Source organism: Populus nigra, chromosome 1 (genome assembly GCF_951802175.1).
Source record: "Populus nigra chromosome 1, ddPopNigr1.1, whole genome shotgun sequence".
Classification (NCBI taxonomy): Eukaryota; Viridiplantae; Streptophyta; class Magnoliopsida; order Malpighiales; family Salicaceae; genus Populus; species Populus nigra.
In genome coordinates this window covers 38,085,058-38,097,459 of record NC_084852.1, presented here as the reverse complement: position 1 = coordinate 38,097,459, position 12,402 = coordinate 38,085,058, and the positions used below count along the sequence as shown (strand labels likewise).

At 30.7% G+C, this 12,402-nt stretch overlaps 1 protein-coding gene across 1 annotated transcript; it reads right to left on the bottom strand.

Annotated features, from left to right (window-relative positions):
• Positions 1-581: 581 nt before the first annotated feature.
• LOC133678370 (AT-hook motif nuclear-localized protein 23-like) lies at positions 582-2,198 on the bottom strand. Its single transcript, XM_062100660.1, has one exon. The coding sequence runs from the start codon at positions 1,862-1,864 to the stop codon at positions 965-967; it is 900 nt and encodes a 299-aa protein (XP_061956644.1). The 5' UTR covers positions 1,865-2,198; the 3' UTR covers positions 582-964.
• Between the last annotated feature and the right edge of the window lie 10,204 nt (positions 2,199-12,402).

Sequence of the window (12,402 nt, the reverse complement as noted above, 5' to 3'; positions counted from 1 at the left end):
TTGTTGGTAGCAGAACATATAAAATATGATTAATAATTAATAAATCCCCAATCCCTGCTGTTGTCTCTAAACTTATGTATATCTCAAAGGGGAGTAGTTTTAGTACTACAAACTTGCTAATAAACAAGCTCTAGGATTTTTGTTATGTCTTTCTTTATGTCAAAAAGATTTTGAAGACAGGAAAGTTATATTTATTACAGGAAATTAGTTATATATAGAGCTTATTCCCAAGAGAACTAACTAGCTCAAGAAAGTCAGCTAGAAAATTAATGTAGCTCATGGTAGTTAACCACGAAAGGACGGACATCCAATGAAAGGAATCCATGTTTTAATTAAAAACCCTGGTTCTATTTTTAATACTAACATATTTATTCCCTCCTAAAAACAATGCAAAAGACACAATCCCATGTTACCAAATATCCAAGATTTACCTCAAAGTGGTTAAAAAAAAAAAACACACCATGTTGTATATGTTACTATATAACCAACAAAACGAACCTAGTTGAGATCCAAGAGGAAGTTGAAATAAAAAGAGAAAAATCGAAAGAAACCCTAGTTGATGTATATCAGCATCACCAAAGTTAAGTAAGTTGGAGTTTTCAATTAAGATAGTCAATACATCCTCAAACCATTTCTCATAAAGAAGAAGATAGTTTCATAATGTAAAAGGAGGCTATTTTCAGGAACCATCAGAAACTAAAAAAGAAAAAGAAAAGGAGAAGAAATGACGGAGAAAGAAAGAAGTTATACCCTAGAAACATCACCATAAGATCAAGAAGGAGAAGAAGAAGTAAAAAGATCGTGATCTTTAGTACTGATAATCCATGATTTTTTCTGACCTTTTATGATTCAACGAGCCCATTAATGCCAACCAAAGCAAGCCGCTCCAATCCAACACTGCCTCACTCGGCTTCCACAATATCACAGATCACGAAATCACCAGCAACCTATTTGATTATTTCTCTCAAAAGGGAACCCTACCGCCTGAGTTCCCTCCCCATCCATCCACTGGCAACTGCACGTTAGGGGTCATATTAAGCGGCAAATTAAAGAACGGCAGCCCCCCAGAAGGCGTTCCCGATTCATTAAAAGGACTATTCCCAACACCACCACCACCACCGGCACCACCTCCACCCCCACCACCACTCTGCATCTGCAATTGGTCATCCTCATCCAAAGGCAGCCTCTCATATGCCACGTTTGTGAAGGATGCTGCAATCACTATAACTGGCCCTGCTGCGGTAAGCTCTCCTACCACGCTTCCTCCCACCACCTGGCCTTGTCCCCCAGCAAGGAAGATTGTGAGGCTCGTTGCGCCAGGTGGAGCTGGAGGTGGCAAGAAAGATCCAGACAGAGATAAGATCTCAAATCTGCCATGGAGAGTCACAATAGCTCCTGCTGCAGCTGGTTGCCTGATGCTAACATTTGTTACTGTCCCTGCTCCGCTCAGTATGCAAATCCCGCGCTGCCGTCTACGCGCGTAGTTAGCCACGCACTCGAATACATCGCACCCATTTCCTACTTCAAGAATGTGGGCACGCAGTGTGTTGGCACTCTCGCGAGTAATGATAACAGGAGGCTTCGGTTTGTTTTTAGAACCAGGTGGACGGCCTCGAGGCCTACGGCCAACTAAGTCTCCTTGCCCGGAGTTAGCCGCGGCAGCAACAAGGTCAAGACCTTGGTGCGAGTCATCGTCGTGGTGGTGGTCAGTAGAAAAGTGACCACCACTGCCACCTCCAAGACCGCCTCCAGCCCTATTGGAATCGTGATCTTCAGGATCAGGCTGGTGCTGGAGGTGAAGGTCAGGTCTGTGGTGGAGCTGGTGTACGTAACGAGAAGTAGTGCCTAAATCTAAACCGGCCATGCCAACATCAAAAGCAAACAAAAAACAGGAAATGATTTTTTTACAAAAATAAATATTTTAGATGATTAAAAACTGTTTTGGGTTTTGTTTAATATTGAAACAGGATATAGGAGAGCGGAAATTATAAAGAAAATAGAAAAGGAAAGGGAAAGGGGAGCACCGGGACTCGAAGATAAAGATATGAATATATAGAGAGAAGTTAAATGTATTTTTTGGAAACAATAAACAGCAAGGGGAGATGGGAGGAGAGAGAGACAGAGAACGCAGAGAAAGGAAAGGGAAGAAGGATGGAGGAAAGAGGGGACAAAGACTAAAAACGCAGTCATTTCTCTCACAACCTAAAGTTTAAATATATGCATAGAATAATGGTTTGTTGACGAGTTTTTTATGTTTATTTTTATTTTTCAGAAATGTATACAGGAAGGTGGATCCAAGTTTCACTCTCCTCTTAAAGGGTGGGGATTAAACGCAATAGCGTTCCTAAGGGTGGGATGAGATCCATAAAGTAATTGTTTTGGTTGACATGCATGTCTCTCAACTATATATTTTATATACCAATAAATATATGAAAAAAAATATTCTCTATGCTATTATGAAAAAGACTATTTATACACATTTTTCTCTTTTAAAAATAGAATGTGTACACGTTTTTTTCCTTCAAATATCGAAGTGATTCTTTCTTTTAACTTCAATTGAATTTTTTAGCATCATATTAAAAAAAAAATGCATGCTATTTTAATACAAATATAGTAAATGCAAAATAAGTGAGAGGAGGTTAAAGGAATGAGGAGAGTCCATGCTATTTTATCAAGTCAAGAATTGTCTTGCTCATTTTTTTCCTTTAAGGTTGTCTACTTTAAATATAGCATTATTTGATCATTATCCTTTATTTTTTTGGTCTAGATTATTAGAGTCCAAAACTAATGAGAAGGTCAAGATTACATAACCATAAAACAGATTATATAGAAATAATTTTCATGTTATATACATTTTTAATTCCAATTGTATCAAATATCTATAATATGTACTAGAGTTAGCACACCTGTGTATTCTGTAATGTAGAATTCAATAATAAAAACTCACAACAACAACATAAGATTTTCTATCAAATTCTCATTCTTCATTTCCTTTTCCTTGATTTTATATTGTATTAAAGCTATTGCTTAATTAATAGTATCTATAATTTTCTTAGACAATCTTTCTTGCACTTTTAGCAATGAAGAACAATAGCTTATTCTTTCCATCCTAAGGGACTAGAAAACTACAATAGCATTCCTATTGCTTCCACTTCATGAATGCCTATCATTATATCTATCTAAAACCAATGAATGAAAATTACTTGTTTTATTAGACTCAAACAAAGTCTTTTCTCATTGTGCAAGGCTTGTAAAGATTTGTTAGTGGATTAAAATCATGTTTACTGACTCTTCTTATCATAAAGAACGAATCCACTGTCGTACCAAACTTGAATTACCTACATTAGATTCAACAAGATCAACTAATAATGAGCATTCGAATTACCTCTTTATCTATTGTTATATTATCTCATGTGATTGATAATCAAAGTTCTTACTCTATTTGGATAACCCTAGAATTAGCCTTGGCTTTGATGTCACTAACCCAAATTATATATCTTTACTCGGGCCTATTGGAACGGCACCAATTCCTTGGATAATCAATTTTTGCTTATTTGTATCCTGAGAAAACATACAAGAATGAATTGATAGCACTTGATAAGTCATTTACTCATAAATTTTATATTTTAACTATTTAAGTATCAATTATCAGAGTTTACGGACTTATTAACCACTCTAATAGCTTAATCTGAACATATGGCCATTTTACTCTCTCTTTTCTTTTATTTGGAAAGTTTTGTCTCCTACAAACTTGAGAAAAGTTTGTGTTAGTCTCTTAAGCCTTCACACTTAGTTTTCTTGTCAATATTTTTTCCCTCTTCCTCCTTTTTCTTTCAGCCCCTTCTTTTGATCTTGAGGGGGCTATTTACAGGGTTTTGCTAAGGTTTTAGAAGGCTTTAAATCCATTTTAGACCTCTTGATCTTGAGAAAAATATTGTAAATCCTTAATAAAAATTCACCGAGGAGCCTTTGTGTGTGAAGACATGAAAAACAAATCAAGTTTTGCATGATGACTATCGGGGCTGACTGAGTTGCTCACTTTTAATACCTCGTCGGAGCAATTCTGACTTTATCGTCATTTGAGACCGCCTAAAGTTGGTGGAGGAACTGCACACTTTTCATTAGGATTTAACCTTGCTAAATTTAAAAGTTTGGAACTCCATATTCATTCGTTTGAAGTTGCCAATTCGATCAACTAAAATTATCAAAACAGAGGCCAGTTGATCAAATGACGTATCACTCACCTTCTCTTTATTAAATCTGAATGAGTTGTCGTTTAAGGTTTTTAATTTTGGATTGGCAAATTTTAATCGCATTCTTGCTCTTCCAATTGCTTGCAAAATCCTACTCCCCATGTATATATAGAATATTGTTTTGATGCTCTTGATTAAGCCACTAATTATCGAAACTCTCTCCATTCTAACTTTCTCTTAAATCTATTTTATAGAAACTATCTCATATAAAAGAAATACAAGAAAATAAAATAATAAAAAATTAATAACGAGTCATGCATCACAAAAACCTAAGTTTTTTAAATGAAATCTAATCTTAGTTATCAAATTTAATATACTTCATTCCTTACAAAGTTTAAACTTCAAGCTCTTTAGTAGAAATCGCTAGTCTATGGATCCCTTTAAAATTTTGAGATCTTATTTGTACAACATAGAGTTGTTTTTTTTATTATTATTATAATTAAGGAATCAATTTGAACTTCAACTGTTTTTTTTATGTGTATGACTTAATCCTTATCCTCGCTGTCTGTCTATGGCATATTTTAATTACATGCTGAATAAATACGCAGTTAACCTTGTGGTAGCCACTAAAGAGCATCGAGAAATGTTGAATCTGCAATCTTATTATTTCTGAAATCTCAAGTTTTAATTACTAGAGAATGAACTCTTGTGGTTAAGAATAATATAAAAGTGGATGGGAAAAGAAAAATACACAAAAAGTTGGATGGTATGCGTATGCTCCGAGAGAAAGCACTATGATTGGATCGTGTGTTTCACGCGACATAAGAAGAATGTTTGAATGACATATAATTTATGTTGTATATGATATATAAACATTTGAGCAAACGAACCCTAGATGGAGGAGTGTGTGGGTGGGGTTAGCTGACAGATGTTGCCATGTTGGTCATGGGGGTTTGGACTTTGATGGTGAAGCTAGCTAAGCTAATTAACTATGGTTAACGCACAAAGTTGACCGGGCGTGGGTAAGTTGAGAAACAGACAAATAACTTTGTTTTTAAAAGGAAAATGTGCACAAAAATAAGAGGGAGTGGGCAAGTGGGAGACCTTGCTGCGGCGCGTGGGTCCCACTCTTGCCTGACCTGGACGGCCCTCTTACTTCTCCTTTCAGCGGCCAACTTCTTTGACTGGCTCAATGCCCACAAGAGCGACCACATATATCAATTTTTTTTTTTTTAATTTTCGGAAAACATATATCATGTATGAGTCGGTATAAATTGAGAATTTTTATATATATTTTTTATATTACCTTTTGCACAACAGATTAAGCTGTTTTTCATTAGCCATTAATTAGAATGCATACACGTTTTTTTTTCCGGTAACCTCTATTATTTGAATCTGGAATAATAATTTAAATAACAAACTCATTTACCAGCTGCTTAAGCTTATGAAGGTGTAATAAGTGAGTTTAGGATGTATTTTGCTTTTTTTTTTTTTTAATATTGGTTTATTGAGTGTTTTATAGCCCTGGAAGCTTTGAGTGTGTGCACGCGCGTGCAAAGATAAATTTAATTCTAGTTTTGAGAAGTATGATTTCCAAATAGATTATGGTTCACTTATGAGAGATACTGTAGTAGAATTTATTTATTTTTAATGAAACGGCATAGTAATATGTTTTCAAAAGAAAAACCACAGCATAATAACTAATATTAGTAGCTTATTGATAAATAAATATCAGGAATGCTCTTCTTTTTTTCCTGCTTACGATGAATGATGAACTCGAGCTGAGCATCACCTAAAAAAACCAAGCCAATAAATTGTCTCCATTCTCAAATTAATTACTTTCAGACTTTAATTGGTTAGATAATTAATTGACTTGATAAATGTGTTCTATCCTGTAATTTGGTATATATTTGCCATACCCAAATTACTTAATAGAGAAAGTCCAATCAAATAGCATGAAGACCTTGATATCTTGATTTATATAACTTCACACCTCAATTAAACTTAATCTAATAAATTAAGGATGCCAATGGGTGCTCAATTATCCAATCTCAAGATTCACAAATAATAATAAACTATTTGATTAATAATTAAGATTTTTATTTAATGGGCATGTCTATTTGTTTTTTTAATCAGGAATATGTATAAAAATATTCTTTATCGAGAGCCAATAGTTGCTCAATTATCCAATCTCAATTTACTTAGTCATGTTGTAGCTAGCACTTCTCCATCATAAAAATAAGCAGTAAGTCATTATTTTCTAATATTATTGAGAGTGCCACAAAACTTCTTTTTTCTTCTTTGAACTTATATCTTAAGATCTCTAATTAAAGTTATCATCTTGTCACTCTTTTATCTTTAAAGGCTTTAAGTTTATTCTTCTAGATGAAGTATACATCATCTTTCTCATAAAAATCTAATAAGTAGATCCATAATATTTTTATTTGATCTAAAATAGTAAATGAAAATAATTCAATTCAAGAGCAAGTGTTTGATGATATTGTATCTTTAATGTATGTGTTTATACTTACTATTACATTTGTCATTTTATACCCTTTCAATTATTAATTGACTGTCATAATAGACACAAAATACTGTCATTAGCTTTAGCCATTATGAAATATTTTCTAATAAGTTTAAGAGTAATTTGGCTTGCTCTTTAACTTTATTTAAAACAATGAATTTTGATTCCATCATAAATCTTGTAATATACATTTTTTTTGGAGGATTTCTAAGACATTTTTGCTTCACCAAATGTTAAAATATATATCTACTTGTTGATTTTAAGTCTTTAGTGTTATATATTCAATTCACATCAGGTATATTTTAAGTATTCGAGTAGTTTATTTATCACTTTCCAATGATCCAAACTTAGATTATTTGTAAATTCATTTAGTTTGCTAACTAAGTATATGATGTTTGGTCTTGTGCACTTTATAATATAAATTAAGCTTTTTATAATTTAAGAATATTTTAATTGGAGTATTCCTTCACTTTTGTTTTTGGATAGATGTATGCTTATATCTTTTAGTATTTTGACAATGTTATTGGCACTTTTAAAAACTTTATTAAGAATTTTCTAAATATAATGAGACTTGGACATTACCAAACCATCAAATGTCTTATAAATATTTATTCAAATACATAGAGACAAACAATGATATAACCTTTATTTTTGCTTCCTATATAAATACATTTGTCTACCTTTTTAATTTAAACTCATTTGGCAACATATCATATCAAACTTTTCATGTCATTATTTAAGAGTTTGTTTCAAACCATATAATAACTAAACAAGCTTACAAACTCATCGGGTTTTCCAACTTCCAAGTAGATCTCTCCATCAAGGTTATTGTTTTAAAAAGTTATTTTTACATCCATAAGATGTATTTCTAGCTTCTTAATAGTTGCGGTTTCTATTAATATCCACAGTTATTCTTGACACATTTGAATATGTATAATAGGCCACATCTTATTGTTATTTGAAAGTTTTAATAAGAAGTCTTGCTTTGTATTTCTCAGTGGTTCTATAAGCTATTATCTTCTTATTGAAGATCCATTCATAACCTAACAATTTGATTCCACGTGGAAGATCCACTACTTTCTATGTATAGGTTTGAATGATGGATTCAATTTTGCTATCAACTACTTCATTTTAATATGAAACATTAGAGCAAGACATTGTCATTTTAAGTGAGTGAATTTCTTATGACTCTTTATAAAGAAAAATATCTTGTAAACAATATTGTATTTCTTGACTCCATTATATTTTTGGATGATAAGAAACTAATATGCATTACTATTGTATGCATATCCAATAAATATACAATCTACTATTTCAAATATTTCTATTTTTGAAAGACGCCTCCAAACTTTGAAGTATTTGTAAAAGTTTCTTAATCCAAATATTGACCCCCTTTTCAAAATATTTTCCAAAACAAAACAAAAAAAATCAAAGAAATATATTTTTGATGTATTTCAGTCATTCACACACTTATATTGTAATTTCCAACTATTTTTTTTTTATCTTATTGGTGTCTTTTTGAAAAAATAAAAAAATTAAAAACAATATTTCTAATGCATTTGCCCATTTCATAATTTTCAACGTCTTTTAAAAAATTGAAAAAAGAAAAAAAAACCCAAAATAGGCTTTCAAAGCATTTCTGCCATTAACACATCCATTTTGAAATTCTTGATTATTTCTCTTATTGAATTAATGTTATCATTATTTTAATAAAAGTCAAAATACAAAAAGAAATGAAAAAAAATCAAAGTAGGGAGAAAAATGGACAAGGGCTAAAGTGAAAAAAAAAGACCAAAGTGAAATTGAGTTTTTTGAGGGCCATACAAATAAAAAAAAATATGTGAGACGGAGGAGGCAAGACAAAAAAGAAGAGACACCCAAGCCCCCTAAGGTGAGAATAAGTTGAAAAGAAGAAAATAAAGGAGATCATTATTCAACCTCTATTTTTGACATGACTACTACCTTTCTCTTTGTTTTGGAGTTTTTTATAAAACATTTCTATCAATTAAAGCCAACAACCCCTACATTATGGTAGATCAGGGTGAGAGAAAAATGGTCACCAAAATTTATCACCTTTAAAAAGACATTAATATTGTCAATTTTCTCCCTTTGATGAGTGCTAAACAACCATGTAAACTTTATAGCCTAATGACCCTTACGTGAGCATATTTGAAAATTAGAAAATAAACTAATAGAGAGAGAAAAACCACCAGGCCTTTAACACATTTAATCTCCCTCTTTTAATGGCAGTGAACATCGCCGCCAACACTGATTAAAAGAACACAAGATGGAATATTTAGCAGAGTTATCCAAGTGCCGATCAGATTCTGGTGGTGAATAAAATGATACACTAACCATAAAAACCCTCTCGAGCACGTGATTTGCACATGCTACCACTATTTTAGCCTTTTTCATCCACCTCAACCACCCAAGAAAGTCTATTTCGAGCTCCAAACATCTTTTGAATGATTATTTTGGTTTATGGTTGATTTTCTTGTGTATTAATGAGGTTTTTGATTTCTTGTGTATTAATGAGGTTTTTAATGGAATGATTTTTACCAATGGGTTGGTATTTGTGTTTACATTTTGGTCGAAACCCTTAAGTTGTATTTTTTATTTTATGTGTTTTTGTTCATGTCATTATAATATAAAATGTTATAATATCATTTCCTTTATGTATGAGAAGCATATTCACATTTCTATTCGACTCAAATAACATAAGAAAATGTTTTCACATTCATGCATGTATATTCATATTCAATGAGTTTTGTATTTTGGTTACAAAATCCATTAAGGGTTTCATCCCCAATTAAAAAGGTATTCATAGGCTGACATTCCATAACCTATTTCAAAACCTTTTCCTTTTTAAAAACACGTTGAAAATAAATATCTTATTATTTACTCATAGTGTTTGAGGTAAATAAACTTATAACAAGCTAATACTTTGAATGTTAATGAGGTGTAACACTTAAGTTTCTTTAGGTTTCAAGTTTTAAAATATATCATCCTTTCAAAATCTTAAACCGTTAGGTCTAATATTCATTGATGACATCTAAGTGTCAATAAGAGGTATTAATTTCCTTTGTAAATCTCAAAATTCATGCAATTATATCCTACCTTAAGTAGATTTACTCATAATGATCATTACTTGTATATTTACAAAACGAGCATTAAAATATCATTTAATAAATTACAAGTGAACCTTGATACTATAAGATAAATGAACTTTAATAAGTCATTATCCATGTACCACCATTACATAAACAAAGTGTTCAACAACAACTTCTCTTAGGATTTGGTATGGGTTTAATAAACCCAATATAGACTCATTCAATTATTCATTGACATTGCTTGATAATCTATTAATAGTCACAAATTTTGATTAAGAGTAATGGGTTGTAGATATGTCAATTCACCAATTATTATCAAAATAAATGGTAGTAATTGGGAGTGGCAAAGGTGACTTGCACTTTAGAATGGATATGCTTGAGCTTAAACATCTACCTAGGGTTTAAATTATTGTCCATGGAGGTAAACCAATGATAGATTAGACATAACATACCATAAGGAATATAAGACAAACAACAATACAACTTACTTTAAGTAGGATGTTTTGGGATGATAATATCTTCTCTATAGCATAACTAATCCCATACTTTATAACTTTAAAGACTAGTTAGGATTTGTAGTAACCATAATATTAAATGGCGACTCCTTTTATAAATTCCAAACTTTTTTCCCCTTTAAACACAAAAATTGTTTCACTTTTAGAAAAGAGAATGGGTCACTGCAATGTTGGGTGTGAATTTGTTTTGCCTTTCCATAACTTATATGGTATCTTTTTTCAACTTCTTATGTGGTACTTTGTTAAGTATTTATAAGAAGGTAAGGGTGAGATCCTCCATATTAAAGCAAAGCTTACCAAAACATCATTTTTTTTTTAGTAAAGTTCATAATTTTCTATCGCAATAACAAAAATTTTTTTTGATTATTTTATAAAATAAAACATAAAAGCAAATGTTATATTAAATTATTCAATTAACAAAGGTCTACCCATGTAAATATATAATTAAACTAAATAAATAGGAAAAATATTTTGCCTTAAGATTCTTAGGATTGATTGGCATAACCAGTATTTTTGTTGAATTATAAACATATAATCAAGAGAGTAACATATAAATATATTAGATAAAAAAGTACAAAATATAGAACAATATATATAATGTATTTAATTTTAGAATTTCTAAACAAAACAAGGTAAGAAAGAAAATTACTGTCAAGGATTGTATAATATTTCCTTAAGACTAACTTGCTTGTCAATTGGTGGTAGAGGATCTTAGTGTAAGTAGCCTTGTAGGATTTAGATAACAACACCTTTCAATCTAGCTCTATGAACTATAAACTTTCTCAATCTTCTCTTTTTAAAATAATATAATCTAAAGCTAGAGATCAATAGAGCAAATAAGGCAAAAGGTAAATAGAACATAAGTATTTTTATCATAAAACAAAGCACTTCACCCTTATTTATAAACTAGGGGAAAAATTAACTCAAATTAATTATAATTAATTCTTAAAATTTGAATATTTTCCTATTTAGATTTAAAAAATAAAAACTACCCAAAAATAATATTTGACATATTCATTGAATATAGATAGATTCAATGAAATTGACCAGATAATATTTAAGAAAAAATTAAAGACAATATTAAATTTGAAAAATAAAAATTTTCCATAAAAAAACTTATTAGACAATATTAATCCTGAAAGATTCATTGAATCTGGATAGATAGATAATTATAGGCTGTTAATAAATAAATTTATTTATTAAAAAATTATTTTATAATTAACTAAAACCTGAACTTGAACCCAAGGTCTGAGTATGTATTTTTACATCAAGCTCACATCATGTAGGCCCTCTCTCCTCTAAAAAAAAAGCTTTGGTTTTTTATGGGCCTAATTTTTACTTTCGAAGACTTCATTGCATGAGCTACTAAAAATGCTTATAATCTTCCAATATGATGTTTGACTTCAAGGTTTAAGAATTTTATCAACTAAGAGTTCTTTTATATTAATTTTTAAATCATGGATCATTGATTTTAGACATGTAAATATTCAAATAGAAGTAGATCCTAATTTTAATTTGACCTAAAAATAACCTTTACCTAAATATCATGATCAATTCTTCCTACACAACCATGTATATTAAGAATTGGGAATTGTTCTATTTTTTTTATACACTTAGCAATCTTAAATAAAAATCTTTTAAACAAATAATAGTTTAAAGAGAATCACATTTATCATCCTTTGGTTCATTGTGTGATGACACTTTATAGTTTAAAAAATTACCATTACATCTTGTATTAACAAAAAAAATTCCAAATATAGCAATATGACCAAACTACCCACACATATAATATATCAAGAATATAAAATTTCACTCTTTAAACATGATTCCTTTTCTTAGATTTAACATGTGTGCCAGATTTATGTTATTTTAGATTCAGTTGTCAAACTTAAGTACTTTAAATTTGATTAAATACCAAGTTCAAACGCTTTAAATTTGACATATAAATTAAACCCATATATTTTAAATTACCAGAAAAAAATTAAATAAAAACTTAATAAACTGACTTATTAATTCTATACATGCCATGTGAGCTTATTATATGAGGGGCTGCAATTCAA